Below are 17299 nucleotides of genomic sequence, written 5' to 3'. Positions count from 1 at the left end.
CCTGAGATCTCATCTCAATCTCCCCTCTGGCAGCTTACAGCCATTCCCCCTTTGCCTGTCCCTGCATGTCCATCAATATCCTGGCCTTGCAGCCGTCAACCCTCCACATTTACACTTTTGAACACTGTGCAGGTTAATACATGTGAAACATTGCTTTGTGAGCATCAGATCTTCATGGCATCATCACTGAAGCCTTCTCCAGTGCACACCTGCTTGGGATCCTGTAGAGGCTCACGATACACACGGCAGCAGTCTCCCATCAGTGGGACACCCATCCTCTGCCCCTCCTGTCATCCACACCCACTGCTCAAGGCCACTTGGCATCTCCAGGTTTTGCCATTTCAAGGGTGACATTGGAACATGGTGGCCAGCAATGATGGAGTTGTCTCCAGACTGACTCTAGACATCCAAACACCCTGAATGAAGGCTGCAGCACTTCAGCTGGGTGTAGATGGGTTAAGCACCACCAAGCATGGGTACTTCGAAAGCTCCTGCAGCACCTATGGGGACACCACTCAGCATGAATCTCACTGGCTCTTGAATTTGGTCTCACTGCACCGACCACAAGCCCCATGTCTGAAACAAACCTCTCCAAACTGGAAGTACCAAGATGTCTCTAAACACTGGTTTCCATTTTGGTGTTCTGCTTTCAGCGAAAAACACCGCATCTCCATGGCCTGACTGACAAGATAGTGCTGCCTCCACTCAACAGTCCCTCCTCGCCCTTAAAGGACCATACAGCAGAGCAAGCACAGCTGTATGAAGCGTGCTGGCTCACATCAGCTCTCAACAGCCCAAAATCGTGTTTGGAAACTCTCCACTCACTCACAGACCAAATTTGAGCTTCCCAGGTCATACAATCATAGAATCAACAAGGTTGGAAAAGACCTTTAAGATCCTCAAGTCCAACCATTCCCCAGCACTGCCAAGGCCATCACTAAACCATGTCACTGAGGGCCTCATCTACAGGGTTTGTTGAACACTTTCAGGGATGGCGACTCCACCACTGCCCTGGGCAGCCTGTTCCAATGCCTGACCACCCTTTGAGGAAGCAATTGTTCCTAATATTCAGTCTAAACCTCCCATGATGCAGCTTGAGGCTATTGCCTCTTGTCCTCTCACTTGTTCCTTGGGAGAAGAGACCAGCCACCTCCTGGCTCCATCCTCCTTTTAGGTAGTTATAAAGGTAGTGTAAATCCTCTCCTCCTCCTGCCCTAGAGCTGTTGCAGGTCAAAGATCTCACCCCAGCTACCCTGAAGCACAACTGTTGCTGCTACCAGCAGGAAGGCAGCATTAATAATCTTTAAAATAGGACAAAAGCACTGAATTTTAACCTTGTAATACAGATGACACCTACAAGAACACCAGGTTGCCTCAAAGGAAGGGGACATTTCACAGCAAACACACATTTGCCAGCATAGCAGCAGCACAGATACAGCTCTGGCGTCAGGTAAGATCAACCCTGCTGCATTTCACCTCCTTGTGCTGTAGTGCAGAACTGCATACTGTGTCCTTATGGATTTTATCATCAGTTACTTTAGCAGTTTGAGAAGAAAAATAACAGCTCTTGGGACAATGGAAGATTTAAGTAACAGGACAGGCAAAATAGTGTTTCATTTGGTTGAGGTTTTTTCATCTAGTAGGTCTCTTGTCCACTCAGCCTCCAGAACCATGGGCCAAAGGGACTATAGCCCATGCTGTTATAACTGGTACAGAAGGAAACAGAACAGAGGGTAGTTTTTGTGTACATGCCTCTGTGCGTGTGTGCAGAGAGCAATCACCTGCAAAGAAAGGAAAGCAATCTGATAAAACCCCAAAAAAGGCCCTGGAACTCAGAAACTGGGCTGGGAAATAAGTTAAAATGGCATCACTAAAAAGAAAGTAAAAGCCAAATGAGAATATTCCAGAGATGCACAGCACCTCTATTAGATCTTAGGCAGAAGTTCTTCCCTGTGAGGGTGGTAAGGCACTGGCACAGGGTGCCCAGAGAAGCTGTGGCTGCCCCATGCCTGGCAGTGTTCAAGGCTAGGCTGGACAGGGCTTGCAGCAACCTGCTCTAGTGAAAGGTGTCCCTGTCCACAGCAGGGGCTTGGAACTGGATGAGCTTTAAGGTCCCTTCCAACTCAAACCATGCCCTGATTCTCCAATTCTAGCAAGCTGCCAGTTATGTGCAGCCTTCCAGTGTTCCCTTCTGCCTGCCTCTTCCCTAACAACTAATGGCTTAAACAGCAACTATTTTGTTCGAATCACTTGAGGATTTTTGTCCAGATTTGATGCTGATATTGTAATGGCTGCAGCACTGCACAGCACACACAGGGCATCAGTCACTTCGGGGCTGTATTTAGAGGAGAACAGTTGTCAAAGGTTTAAAATGGTATAATATTGGCTGGCTTCCCAATGAGGTGATGGAAATGAGACAAAGAGAAGGTAGAAAAGAGGAAGACAATCTAAAAAGCTCTGACTATGTAAAAACACTATGAGCAAACAGAGGCCCTATAGGAAGAAACAATCCTGGAGCTGACGTTGCAACCTTACTATTACTACAGCTACCGCAGAAGCAAACAGATCTCTTTAATGGAGCCCTAGCCCTGAACCACAGCCCTCTACACCCGAGAGGGGTTTTCTTTCAGGTGAGTCCCAATTCACAGTAGTGCTTTGCTAAAACGGAGCTGAAGATTTTCACATGGGATCTTCCTTCCTTCTCCTCCTCTCTCTCTGCAACCAAATAGAAACCAGTATGACATAATGCTTCTGTATCGCTGCTCCTTCCAAGCTGAGCTTGGGCTGCCAGAGGAAGGTGAGGGGAAAAGGGAAAAAAAAAAAAAAAAAAAAGGAGACTTGAGAAAGGAAGGGTGTAAAACCTCAGCTCCAAAACCATAGCTATTTTTGATTGCATGAGGAAGATGCTCTGCTCCTGCAAGAGAGGGAGGCTGGAAAACAGGGAACAGCTGGAAATAAAAGCTGAAGGAGATGGGGTGGAGGAGGAGGAGGCATCTTCCATGGGCTTTCCTGTGTAGCTTATAGACTGACACAACCAAACACAAATCCCCCTGCAGCAAGAGGAGTGCACAGTGCCACCACGGGATCTGGGCACAGCAAAACCCACTTGCTTTTTAAAAGTAAATACACAGAGAAACTTCTAATCCCAGTTACTAAGAACACTCTACCCGTGTCAGATTGGTACTGCTCAGTTCACATCACCTCTATTCACACAGAAGCTCATCAACAGCCATGTAACAGCAAAGCTTTTATACAGGGGGTTAGAGGTGGTGAGAGCTGCCTCATGTCATCGAGAACCTTGCAGGATGAGTCCCCCAGCTTTAGAAACACACACAAACCCCACAACAATCCTGTGTGCACAACCCGTGGTGCTCTGCAGCCTTAATCCTGACTTGAGAGAGTGCTGAAGACACTGAAACCTGCTGGGCACTGAGCTTGGGGCTGGTGCTTGTTTTGATGGGGATTTGGTTGGTTGTTTTCCTTTGACTTGGGGGTTGTTTTAAGTCTAAGACATGGCTCATTAGTCCCACATCAAGCAGAGATGGAGGTTCAACATCCTATGTTTGTATTTTTCACACAAGGGATATGTAGTAAGCAATGGAGAAATCAGAGATGCTGGTGTTGGTTCTGAGCCAAAGGCTGCTCTGAGGAGATCAGGTTTGCATCCCTGATGACAGGGAAACGAATATCCCTGAAGGACACTGATGCCAGTGCTGGCAGATGGGGAATGGCTGCAACAACCACTCTCCACCCTGCAAGCCATCAAAAGAGATTTCTAGCAGCCCACCAGCAGAACAGTGCAGCTAAAGCATTCCCCACAGATGAATCCGACAGCCACCACATGGATGTGATGGCAAGGTTGCACTTGTAACACATTGCCTCCATCCCCCTGCATCAGGACACTAAAACCTCAAAACAAAACATTATTCCAGTTAATAGAGTCATGCCAGAAAACAAACAGCAGTTTCCACTGCATGCAGCATCCCAAATCCCAGCCCAGCCGGATGGTGTCTGTCCCCATCAGGAGCAATGCTGCCTGGGCTGACACATGGCCAGGCGAGTACAAGAGGCTGCAGCAAAGCAAAGCAGCATAGGATCAATGGTTCTCTCCCCACTAACGCCAAAGAGAGCCCTGACACTACAACGCCAGGATGAGCACTCAGCTACAATCCCAAATCTGTGCTCAAAATCTGTAGCTCCTGTATCCAATCCCAGAAGGCACCACCACATCAGTGCTGGCCCTGCCCGAGGTTTTAGTGTATACAGGTGCACCCTGCAACTGTTTCTTGCATGCTCAAGAAGGGGAGGGTAGATGCTGCCAGGGACTGAGAGAGGTCCTGTCCTTACAAAAGCTACAGAACTTTAAAGCTGACCTGCTCAGCCACATGCTCTGTTAAGGCTTGCGAAGTGCAGTTAGCAACAGTACAGCAGCACTTCCAGATAAAACAGTCAGCAAGTACAGGGGCTGAGGATGAGAAGCAAGAGACCAGCTCCCCTGGTCAGTCCAGGAAACTTGAAGCTTGGAGAAGCAACCCCTCATACACACTCCATCCCTGTCTACCTTCACTGTGGTACACATGATCTCCAGGGTGGCCAGGAACTGACTTGAAGACTGTGACAAAGCAGAGGAGTTTTACAGGTGATGTTTCTGGAAATACACTGGGGACTGAGGGCATTACAGGACATACCCAGAGAGTAGCTGCTGTAAAGAAAGATATGGAAGGGACAGCTTGGGGACCTACAGATTTACACAACTGCACAAAAACAACCAGAGGGAAGAGACAGCCAAAGATGTGGGTCACTCAAAAACTTGGTAACTAAACAGCAGTCATGAGGTCCCCAGGCAAAGATCACTGGCTGGTAGGGTCCTGAGCACCTCCATGGGCTGTGCAGTGTCTTCAGCCTATCTTCATTAACACTGTCTCTCCCTGTCCTCCTACCCAGGGAAAGGAGCACAGAGCCACGCTGCCCCAGAATCTCCTCCCTACTCAGACACTGAGCCATGGCCGGCGCACCCTCCTGCCTGAAATTCCTCCCACTGAAAATTCCTCCCACTTTTAGCTACAGGAGAAGAGCTTCTGGGGAAGATCCAGTTCATATCTGGACCATAAAACCTATTGGTAGCTGTAGTAAATGAGCATTCAGTTGCCTTTTTCCTAACATTTCCATTGGGATAGCAGTGAGATAAGAGGGCACCTAAGGATGGTGCTCAAATAAAGGCTGAGAGATTGGGTTGAGATAAGGCACCAGGGGCACTGCATTAGGGCTGGTCACAGCACCAAACCTGCTGCAGGGCAATGCTTTTGCTTTAGCTTTCACACCCTCTTTGAAAGGCTATCAGAGTGCAGACAGAATGCTTCATCCGCATCACTTTCTCAGTACAAGCTGAGGACAAGGAAAACCACAAAAATAAGAATCCATCCCCCTTCTAATCAAAGCCATCTGCTCAGAAACATGCTCTACTCTTTCCCTAAGACACATTTCCCCTTTCCTATGGGAACAGCAGCAGGTGAGGGGGAAGGCTGCTGCAGAAAGAGCCCTCCATCACATGAGAATGGAACACATCACACTCACATCTGCATGGGGAGAGCAGCCCTGGCCTTATTCCTGGTGCATGTGGGGCACCATCTCACACAGCAGCCATGGCACCACCAGGAGCCTCCCCTGACTCACCCTGTGCTGATGTGGCCCCAGCAAGCCAACAAACCAGCCAGGCAAGAACATTTCAGCACAGGAATAACTAGATATTCCAGAGTGGATGTATGACACAGGAGTGACAAAACTACAGGCCCTTCAGGTGAGGGAAAGCCTTGTCTGCCTTTTTCAGGATATACACCACCCCTACTTTCACACACAGCTCCACCACATCTCAGTGTCCAAAACCACCCTGAGACATTCCTGTCCTGCTTCAGTGCTTGGGGAAGGATAAGGACAAACCCCAAGCAGGCAATTTAAGCACCAAAGTGAGAAGTGATCTGTGTAGTTGACTCATATGTGTGGCTCAAGGCACACAGGTTTGCTTTAGACAGCCGTAATACTGTGCCTCACAGCACGGGGGCCAGAGCCAGTACCTTGGGAGAGCGAGCAAGCGCCCAGTGAAGAGGATTCCCCCTGCACTCAGGGGAACGGCAGGAATTTTGGTTCCAGGGTGAGGTCCTTCAACTATCAAGGGCAGCAGCAGTACTCCAAGAATGGCACCCTGTCTCCACAACTGTAGATTTGGGGAGTGGGGGGAAAGCTGGGAAGGACAACACTAGGAGACCAGAAGACCATTCATGTTCTCCCAAAAGCCCATGTTTTCACCAGTATGCAAGTACTGAGGCTTAATTCAGGACCTTTTGTGGATGGCCACAAAAAAGCAACATCTAAGTGCAACTCCTGGGTTGGGAGGTAACACTATCCAGGCATGGGGAACAAACAACACTACTTGCCCTTCACAGGGAGCAGACTTGGTCTGATGCACCTGGAGACTGATATATTTGGTAACTTCAGCATGAACTAGTAGGAAACACTGGACCTCAAATTCCTCCTCAAAAATGCAGAAGTTCTGCATCCAAGGCCCTTGCAGCTCGGGGACAGCAATAGTTACAAGCATCACTCACACCTCTTCCTGCAGAGGCCAGTTGGCATCCAGGGAGTAACAACCACCTACACTTACACGGACCAGATTTATTTCTAACAGCAGTTAAATAAAGGACATTGCGATGGTTTTATACACAATAGGAACTGTGGTGTCTAATTTAAGATGTGCCGGATTTAGAACAAGGTGCCAAGCTGGAAGGCTGTGCTGAGAAGTGATGCTTATACTCAGGGATCCCGAGTGAGGATGGACAGAAGCAACTACAATGCTTGAAGACAGACACAGTTCATACTGTATACAAGGCTTTCAGATACTGGACACAAGCAAGCAGAGGCTGCGGCTGCTTATAGCTCACAGAAGCGACGCTGATGGAAAGCATGAAAAGAGGCTTTCTCGCCTCTTGGTTGCCCCTGTTCCAACACTCAGAAGCCCAGGGAGAAGAGAGGAATTCCTCTAACACTCTTCTAGAGGCCAGGTGGGCAGCAGAAGAGCAGCAGGAAAAACACAGCTTCATTTACAGAGCTTCACTTTTAAAGGGATTCCTGCCCAGAGCTGAAGGGACAATCCATTTCACACGGCACTGCAATAACCTGTGTCAAAACAGTCGCCAACACAGTAAAAGCAGCTGTCTAACAAGACAGAGAAAGTACAACAGCTTTAGCCCTGCCCATTAGAGACCTGAGCTTGACAGGAGATGTCCCAAGGCCAAGATCAACCCAAAGCATACTCCATTTCACCCTGATAATGGCCAGTTCTGTCTTCTGGACAGATCAAACATGCAGTAGAAGATATAACCCCTGTTTCAAATTGGGATGTAGGGTCTGGGAGGGGATGAGGAAGAGGATGACACACAACTAAAGAATTTAACAGAAAGAGCCTCTATGTAACATCCCACCATTGTAGCTTTGGGACAGCACATGTAAGAAAGGAGGCCAGGCACTAGCTGTTCACAAAAATCCAAGTGTCCTCACGTCAGGGGATGGTCCCTGTCAGGGCAGAGTGGAAGCATGTTGCATGTCAGTACACACATCACAACTGCACCACAGACAGGGAGTTTGATTGCCAAGGCTGTCAAGAATAGCAGCACCAGCAGATTCACTCAGATTCCAAAGCTACTCCACCTGATCATCCAAAAGGCATGCAGTTTCACAGAAGCAACAGAAGCAGAGAATATCAGGGCATGTATCACTGTGAAAAAACAGTATGTGACCCAGTTCTCTGATTAGGGACGAGTTCAATTGCCCACAGAACATGAGGGAAGGCTTTGAAAATATCTGTTCACTGAGATTTCTTCTTCCAGAAAGAAGATGGTGGTGTTTTGCTATTATAAAGTATCACATGCAGAAACAAAGCTGTTATAGTATTGGCGAAAGTCACTGCTGCCTGGGTTTATGTATCTAGCAAAAAACCACCACACACTCGTTTTGCAATCCTACTTATTACCCTGCTTCAAAACAGTAGGGTATTACCACTGACAATTCCAACTTTAGCACTCCAAACGACAACGCCTTTACATTCTCCATCCCCTTCTGCATGGTAAATGCTCACCGCAGGGAGCAGTTCTACAGCTCCCAGATGAGGCAGGTTCTTCAGAGACACAAACTCTCTTCAGGGAATCTTTTAAAGCAACAAGCATCTCCTCGAAGGCAAACCACACCAGCTCAGCCAGACACCCAAGGAGATGAACGATACCACAACCTGCCAGCTCCAGAATCTGCTGTTCTGATTTCACAAGCAGCTTGAATTCTGAGTCACCACCTCCCTGTAAACCTCTCTGGAGCAGGTGCTCACTTGCATCAGCTTCTATAAAGCTGGTAGTAGCTCTGAGGAGCGAGCACACAGCCAAGAGCCAAGCCACACACTCCTTTGCACTCTAAATTCAGCCAGTTCAACGCAGCACACCGAGAAGCACCCAGTGCCCTCAGACTCCTGCTTATAGACAAAACTAAGCACCACCTGCTCCAGCCCTGGGGCTGATGCAGTGATAACACAGGGTCTGAACTGGATCAGTGCTGTCAAGCCCTTTGGGATGCTGTTTTGCATGGAAGCAGAGGGGGAAAGGATGACAGATTGAAAACTACTTCAGAACCTGCACCCTGCCAGGCTGTGTCATGCTTTAACTGCGGTGAGGAGATGCAGGAAATAGCACAGCGCCGCTCCTTGGCTCTTAATTATGGTCTTGTGACAGTGTAGTTAATGGTCTGTCATAGGCTCCATTAGGAACCTTGATGTTTGCAGGAGGCGGACCAACAGAGCCAGCTTCCAAGCGAGAGCAGCTCTGGCCTGGAAACACGGCTCACATTGTTACAGACCCTGCTTCCTCCAGTATAGCTGAGTCCTTGTGTTCACCCCCAGGGACTCAGCTCTGCTCCATATGAGAGTGCTCAGACCTCAGGAAGGGTCCAGCTGTGCTGCGGGATCCACACATCCAGGGGCTCCATTAGACACTGTTCCCTCTCTGGACAAATTCTCCTGTGGATCTTTAGGATTTTAAGGAACAGCCGTGGCCTCCCCGGTGCCTGAGCCCTGAGAAACCAGGCTCTGCTTCCAGATAATAACAAACCGACAAAGGGAAAAGCAAAACAACCGCTAGGGCCACAACGCTGCCCCTCCCGGGCAGCACCCCCATCCCCCGCTCCCCATTACCGTTGCTGTAGGCATAGGGGGACTCGGAGGCGCCGTCCTGCAAGCTCTCCAGGATCTCCCCCTTGCCCACGTCGCTGTCCCCCACCAGCAGGAACTTGAGGAGGTAATCGTAGCTCTTCACCGGGCTGCCCTGGGTGCCCATCCTCCTTCTCATCGGCAAGGAGGCCCGATCCGCATCCTCCGCCTCCCGCTGGGCTGAGGGTACGGCGGACGCCGCCGGGGCCTCTTCCCCCCCTGCCACTCACAGCTGGCGCCGCTCGCCGCGCATCTTCCTCCGAGGGACGCGCTGGGGACCTGCGGCGGGAGGAGCAGGAGGAAGAAGAGGAAGAGGAGGAGAGAGCAGCCCAGCCCCGCAGCTCCTCAGCGCCCGCGCCGCTGACAAAGCCCCCGCTCCCGCCCGCACAATGAGCCGCCGCCCTGCCAGGCCCCACGACCCGAGCCCGCCCCGCCGCCGCCGCCGCCGCCCGGCCTGACCGACCGACCGACCGACCGACCGACCGACAGACAGACAGACAGACAGACCGACAGACAGACCCACCTCACGGCCGAACCGGGCCGCACCGCCACCACCTCACCACAACCTCCACCGCGCAGCACCCCCTCGAGCCGAAGCAGACACGACACAAAACCCACCCTCCACCGGGCGACCGCCACTTCTATAGGCTCAGCCTCTCGTCCGTCAAAGCCGGTCCCGCCCGGGACTGGTGGTGGCGCTGCAGACTACAAGTCCCGGCGTGCCTCGCGCGGGGCGGCCGCGGCGGAGGGGGACGGGAGGGCGCAGCGAGTCTGGGGGGCTCGGAGGTGGCGGGGTACGGTGGCGTATGGGAGGTACCGGGGAGGGGGGCTCAGGCGTGGGGGACATCCAGGACTGGAGGGGGGTCCAGGAATGGAGGTCATCCAGATGGGTGGGCATTTGGGGGTGTGAGGAAATCCAGTTGTGGGGAACGCATCCAGGATTGGGCGGCATCCAGGACTGGGGGGAATCCAATTGCCTTGCCTGATGTCTCCACATCCCGCCTGTCTCCTCCTGCTCTGCTCCCTCACCCCTGCTCTTCTTCAAGTTCAGAAGCAGCAAGAGTTCTTGCTTTTCTAAAACATTAATTGCTGCCCAACTTGTCTTTTCCCGCATGGCTCATCCACTGTCCTCCCTTGGGGATCGCTCTGTCAACAGGCCTTGGACTCATGGGTAACTTCCATCACCGACTCTGCCAAAATTCCCCAAAAGTGGGGCTGGCAAAGGGGAATCTAAAACGGGCTGAAGTGGCACGGACCAAGCCCAGGCAATGGCGGCCAGCAAAGCTCAAATGGCTGCACCACATTGCCCAGGCAGCCAAGGGTCCCACCACCCTCAAGGTGATGGATTGGCAATGTGCAGTGCTGGGGACCAGGCAGTGATGAATGCATCAGTCCTCAGCCAGCTGAGACACAAGCTTTGAGCACCCCATGGGGTGTCAGGACCTTGCCACCTCTGGCTCTGTGGACAAGGGACCCTCCTGTGCTACAGCAGGCTGCATCTAGCAAGGCTGGAGGTGATGATCTGAGCCACTTTGGTGCTGCCAGCCTGGCTCCATCTCCTCTCCTGTAGCCCAAGGGCTCATCTGCTGCCTCGGAGCCTCAAGGTGTGAATTCCTCTGGGGGGGCTGTTTTTCATGAGGTGTTTGTATCCCCACGGGTAAGGGGGTCCATGCTCAGCACTGCCCAGTTTGGTTTGTCTGCATGGCAGGGACTGAACACAGCCCTCTCTGTCATCCTATCCCACATCTTAAAGAGCCTGGGTGACTCAGGTAAGAGGAAATAGCAGAAAAAAGCAAACTGAAATAGCAGATAAAGGCAGAATGAAATAGCAGATGTCCTGCTGACTCTATCTGAGCTGCTGCCATCCCCAGGCTCATTCTCTGGGGGCAGGGGCTTGGAGGATAAAGCCTGTGGAGAAACTCTCACAGAGGAAGGGAAGTGGAAAGGGGGGACCTGTGCATACCCAGATTGCTCAGGAGAGAAAGTCGATTCCTCTCACTGCTGTCCACCATTGGATCCAAAGTGGTGGGTGGTACGAGTGGGCCTGATGGTGCAGACACATGTACCAGCAAAACAAGGCACAGCCCAGCTACAGGATCAGGGAAAACTCCCCAGACTACAACCAGAGTCTCCAGTGCAGTGTAATTACTGGGATTTCCCTCCAGCATTGTCACATGCTGTTCTGCTTAGGAAAGTGCTTCTCAAGGCAGAATTCCTCTCTAGGATGGAGTTTTGTATGCAATGAATCACGTTTTCCTTCCCAAGCCCTGTGCCTGTGTGAAGAGGCATTTCAGGCTGCGCCAGCACTAGGAACCAGCAAGTGGAAGGAATAATAATAAGGAAATGCAGTATTAAAAAGGGTCTGCAAGATCAGTCTCTGAATGATGTTTGGCAAAGGCTGCTTGTCTGCCACACAGGGTGTGTGGTAGGAATCAGAGAAGAGCTGAAAGCTTTAGCTACTTCTCATTCAAGGACTGATATGGATAATATGGATCTGAGGATAAATTAGAGCCATCACCTTATTAGCAGCCTCTTCCATGACGAAAGGCCAGTCTGTGGAAGATGACGCTGATCCCAACTTCTAATTAGAGGGATGACATAAGTTCAAATGTTCCTGAGCAGGATGTCTGCTAAGTCGTTGTAATGTCTCTGTGCACAATCGGAAAAGGGTGGAGGAAGACTATTCCATAGCAGAGACTGGAAAGGAAGAGGAGAGACATGGCAAATGTCCAGCAGAAGAAACTCATAGGCTCATATACTATCACAGACAAGGAGAAAGCAGAGTATAAGCAGCAGTGAGACAGCTCAGGCACTAGTTCTGCATGACACAGGGGCTGTCACGTCTCACCTGGGCTACTCAAGGTGTGGCAGAAGGTTCAGGCTCTCAGCTTTGAGCAGGAGTTTTTCCTCAGCTTGATATTTCACCATCCCCAGAGTAAGCCCTTAGTAAATAGACCAAACGCTCGAATGTCTAAATACGCTTGGCAGGTTCCCAATAGGAAGGTCACATTTACTGGTTCTCATGGCTCTGTGCTGTCCCCAGGGCTTTCAGGTCACTTGATCCCAAAGGACAGCCATGATTAGGACCATTGTGAGGGGTCTGGTCTCAGAAAGTTTCGAAGCCTGAATACTAGAAACATTATTTTCACAAGACTGTGTTTCTCACAGCAGTTCACAAATCCAACTATGCAGGTGTGGGAGGAAGCAGTGGGAATGTCATGTAGTATCTCCAGAGGAAACATGAGAGGGAGGTAAAGTGTAAATCTGCTCTGCTGAGGGCCAGGTAAGAATGGGTCTCCATGGCTCTGACTTAAGCTCCAGTGAGAATCATTTATTCAGCCTATTCCTCCACTAAATGGATCACAACCTGGAGTTATTCACACCTGGAGTAGAGAGAAAAACTTGGATATTGATATTCCAAGAGAAGATACTGTATTTGTACAGGAGTTTTAAGCGCTTGATCACTAAGGACAAAGATCTCTCCAGTTTCTGCAGGCAGGGATGTCCCATCAGAGCCTGCAGTGGCAGATGGGGAGGGGGGAAGGAGCTTCTGCCACCCTGGCTGTTTTCAGTGGTGTGCCCTTCTTTCCTGAACCAGGGTAATGGGAGGGGAGACTGAGATCTGAGGCAGAAGGTGCTGAGGTGCTGGCACAGGTTGTCCAGAGAAGCTGTGGCTGCCCCATCCCTGGCAGTGTTCAAGGCCAGGCTGGACACGACTTGGAGCAACCTGGTTTAGTGGAAAGTGTCCCTGCTTGTGGCAGGGGGTTGGGACTGGATGAGCTTTAACATCTCTTCCAACCTAAACCAGTCTGGGATTCTAGGATCCTCTTTGGCTAGCAGTGCCCAGGTAATACTGCTTCCTTCATGATGTCCTTAAGAAAACTCCAAGATCTTTGCAGCTCGTGTGTTTGCCTGCTAACACCAAGCACCTGTCTACAGAGCTTCATTCTCTCCTGATCAAGCCAGACTGAAGAGGCAGTAGCCATACCATGACAGGCTTTAAGCAGCTACACATGAACCAGGGATGTCTAAAATTGGCTGGGCTATAACGCTTTCCCCTCTGTGACAGCTTCAAGTACAGAGATGAGGCATGGGGATGGGGTAGGAAACTCTTATCCTGCCAGTAGAAGTGCTGACTCCTAAAGCCCAGGGCACCTTGCTGTGGCTCCTTGCCCTCCTCCACCCACTCACGCAGGACTGCACAGGTCACCCTGTGGGGCTGAGCACTGCAGCCACAGCACATCCTTCTCTTCTTTCTCTATCCTTGGCTCCTTGGGCAGACAGAGGAAAGGGGGCAGGATCCAGCACCCATCTCACCTGCCGGTTAATGCAGCCAATGTTGGTGTGCAAAGCAGCAGCAGGTACAGTGATACCACATTGTTGTTTCAGTTGGGACAAGAGGAGCTGCAGACCTGTGAAAGTCTACTTTTGGGTAATGACTATATGGAACTGTCTACACAACAATGTATGCAGTGGGACCTCACACTCTCCCAGGACAGGGAATAGAAGATTCCCCTCAAAATGAGCACACAAGACCGGGACAAGGGAAAGCTGAGCCCAGCTGCATTGTGGTGATAGATAGTATCCAAAGCAGGAAAACTCTCCTAAGAGAAATGTGTCTGTAGTTTCAGGGAAGGAAGTACCTTCAAATGCCTCATATCTGAGATAACTTTAAAAGCTCCTGGACTTCAAAGTGAAGAAGATGAGGCACCACAGGGCAAGGCTTTCATCTGAGAAGCAGGGGATGTTCTGACCCTGTAAGGATGTGCAGCACACACTTCCCTGAGCTGGTTGTGCTGCTGCTCCAGCAGACCCACCAGCCAGAGCTGGGCCCAGCAAAGTTGTGTTTGCCTTACATTGCAACCTGCCAGAGCCCAAAGCTCCCAGATACCACAGCTCACTACCATATAAAGCCTGGGCAGCCTGGGAGCTGAGGCTGTGTGCTCTGCTCTTCAGTTCTGGTGACAGCTCAGGATTCGTCTCACCCCAAACCACTATTTGCTTTTGAATAAAAGTAGATGAGACCATACATGCACAAACACACAGGAATCTGTTTCTGAGCCTCCAGCCCTGCTGTTTCTATGCTTGACACCTCCTCTGGTGCTGCAAAGGGGATGAATCCAAGCCCACCCAAAAGGAAAAGAATAAATATCCATGAACCCAGGTAATGCTGCTGTGCAGTTTTCAGTGTGTGACTCTACAAGCTGATCCACCATCTCAGGTTTGATTAGCGGGCTTGAAGGCTGGAGTATAAAATGACCCAAAATGCCTTCTGGCAGAATGCACTTCGGAGTTGTGGCTTTGAACCACCCAACCAGCTGTTTTAATATGGCCCCATGAGCTTACATGGAAGAATACACACATCATCACCCTGCTCGGGAGGTACCTCCTCGAAGACAACGAATGCTGGTTCTGTGATGGGTTAACCTTTTGCTTCAAAAATAAGCATTACCATATGACATGAACACACTGTAGCAGAAAAGCAAAATTGAAAAATAACATCTAAAAATACCTGACTTTAAAACCTTAGCCCCTCCAGGTTACCAAAGTCTAATTAAGGGGATGTAGCAGTTGCTGGCTCTGAGATGCCTTTGGTCCAAAAGCATTAGGATTCAATTTCTTTGTCTGACCATGTGTCTCAAGCTCTTTTGCTGTCTTTAGTCCTGCTTCTCTCCTTTGTGTTTCCAAGGGTAGATGAGCTCTCCAAGGAACAGCTTCTTGCAGAGAGATGTCCAGGAATCCTTGGGGTAACAGCTGTAGGTTGGCAGCCTGTATGTCTGTACCACGCTGCCATATGACAGAGGGTTGATCTGCAAGGAGAAGGAAGAGGGGTATCAGCAGTGAGAATGTGTTGTAGTACGATACACAGGCAGCTGATGAGGGCAAGTGTAACTTTTGTGTAGCACTGGCCTCTTAAAACATCAATACTGCTACTATCAAAGTGTAAGAATCCCTCTCTAACTAAAGCTGTATAGCCTTGTACAGCATCCTGAAACATGAACAAATAAAGTTTGGCAAAGGAGTATTATTGGAATAATTTTCCAGCAGAGAAGCAGGCATGAGCAGTAGCAGGATTTGGGAGTGATGCTCATTACAGGAGGGAGCAGAACTGTCACTTTTTGAGTTAGGAGGTTGCAGAAGGTGGAGGGATGGAGACTTCCCCCCACCAGCAGCAATGCTCCACTGGGGTGCACCATAACTCTTAGGAACTCCTCTAGAACATGCCAGTTAAGCCATAGCTCTTACGAACCTACGGTTTCAATGTGCTCTCAGCCCACAGCTATGCTTTAAGTTACCCCTGGTATCACCATATATCCTCCCCATGGAATGGAGTCCAAGCAGACAGGATCCATACCATGCAATGCCACTTTAAGGCTCCTTGACTGACTTAATCTTAAATTTGATGTCAACCGCCAACCCAAGAATGACTATGTCTGGAGTGTCTGCCTACAAACCCCCATGGCCTCTGATTATCATCACAAAGTTGCCATATTGACCTTCAGAAGCTGGGGAGGCAGGCAGACGTGTTACCTAGACAAGGGGAGACAGAAGCACATCAGATGTGGGAAAATACTCCAGTGGAGCACTTCAGGGTAGTCCAGAGGATTGAGCCAGTCTGGCCAACATCTGATGCATGAAAAGGATGCACACCAATAGACTGTCTCCAAAAAAGTAAACAGATTACACAGAAATGGTGGGTTGCAGAAAACAGACCATGAGAGATGCCAAAGTGAGACTTACAGTGCTAGAGGAAGCCTGGACAGGGAGGAGAAATCGAAGGACATCCTCCTCTAGTGAAAGGGCCCAGCTATGCTGGACCCAACCAAGCAGCTGTGTGAAAGAAGTCTATAATTCACAGTAGAAAATCCAGCCACAAAAAGGAAAGAGAGACAGCAAAATCCAGGCAGACAGTCACTACTTTGGCAATAGCTGAATATTTCTTCTGTCCACTGAAGAGAAACCAGTTTTCTGGGAGTTTGCTTGTGCCGCCAGCTTGCTCCAGCCATCTGGTGCTCATGGAGCAAGGGGATGAACTCAGAGAGCCCACAAAGGCAGAGCTCTGGGGAAGGGTGATGAAGTAAAGATGTCATTAGAACATTATGGATGTCATTATGGGACATTCTGCGTGACTGCAATTGACTTCATGCATTGTGGTCATAGAGAGGTAGCACCAAAAAATAAGAATAGAAAAAACAGAAAAAGACCAAAGAAACTTGTCCCTAAACCAAACAACAGTAAAATCTGAGTAACTATTTCTGCCTGTTTCCTCAGCTGTAGGCAAACCAGGATGTTTTAAGTGCAAACATGCTGGGGAAGGATAGGAACTGCTGCTCTACAAGGGAGATACACAGTATGTGTTTCTTTAACTATCAGCTACATGGCCTGGAAGGTTTGGACACAACATTTCGCCTTGAAAACCATCTCAAGGCAGAGTGGTGATACTGTTGCCAACAGAGAAGTAACAAGAGATGGTTTTATACCCAGCACAATGTACATGTCTGCATCCCCCATTATAAATGCAAACAAATAGGCACCACAAAAAGCAACCATTTATGAGCCAAGTGGCAATATCAATTTATTTTATGCCATTTCTATAGTCCAAAGCCATAATATAACCCTGATATAATAGACATCCTTGGTTCTATAATGGAGCTGTTCCCTTTGCCCTTCCTCCTTCACTTTCAAAGCAACTGCTGAAGAATCTAGCAAAAGGTATTATAGATGACTCAAACTCGTCATGTCTTCTCACTGGGCTATCAGTTCACTTGAGACACATTGCCAGGCATTCTTCTTCTTGCACACCAAAATAAATGATTTTAAACACTACTGAGAATACTGAGCTATGGAAGACTTCCTGGAGAAAATGAAGGAGCACTTGGAAAGGAAATATCATCTTCTGCCTCAAAACAAGCATTAATGATTTCTAATCCATTACCAGCACACAGAAGACAGTTGTGAATGTATCAGTCACCTATAGCTTGAATCATTTGGGACACTGATGGCTTAACTTCATGAACGAAGATTTGGGAAGGGCTTTACCCATACTTACTACAAGCG

The 17299-nt window shown here is 49.5% G+C and overlaps 2 protein-coding genes across 5 annotated transcripts in view; both read right to left on the bottom strand.

Moving 5' to 3' along the window:
• The window catches only part of RAB40C (RAB40C, member RAS oncogene family), a 35589-nt gene extending 25944 nt beyond the window's left edge, over positions 1 to 9645 (bottom strand). Inside the window, exon 1 of the mRNA XM_057408012.1 lies at positions 9227 to 9645. Coding sequence (XP_057263995.1) covers positions 9227 to 9380 — 154 coding nt within the window. The 5' untranslated portion in view covers positions 9381 to 9645. The remainder of the gene's footprint in view (positions 1 to 9226) is intronic.
• A 4627-nt stretch (positions 9646 to 14272) lies between these two features.
• The window catches only part of PIGQ (phosphatidylinositol glycan anchor biosynthesis class Q), a 32904-nt gene continuing 29877 nt past the window's right edge, over positions 14273 to 17299 (bottom strand). For all 4 annotated transcript variants that reach the window (XM_057408008.1, XM_057408006.1, XM_057408010.1 and 1 more), the window contains one exon: positions 14273 to 15051. In XM_057408008.1, coding sequence (XP_057263991.1) covers positions 14899 to 15051 — 153 coding nt within the window. In that variant the 3' untranslated portion in view covers positions 14273 to 14898. The remainder of the gene's footprint in view (positions 15052 to 17299) is intronic.

This window comes from Pezoporus wallicus, unplaced genomic scaffold, assembly GCF_028554395.1.
Source record: "Pezoporus wallicus isolate ANWC-B61680 ecotype Strahan unplaced genomic scaffold, APGP_CSIRO_Pwel_v1 contig_4012, whole genome shotgun sequence".
Lineage (NCBI taxonomy): Eukaryota > Metazoa > Chordata > Aves > Psittaciformes > Psittacidae > Pezoporus > Pezoporus wallicus.
Note: the sequence above shows the minus strand (reverse complement) of the source record. Positions and strands in the feature narration are given on the sequence as shown.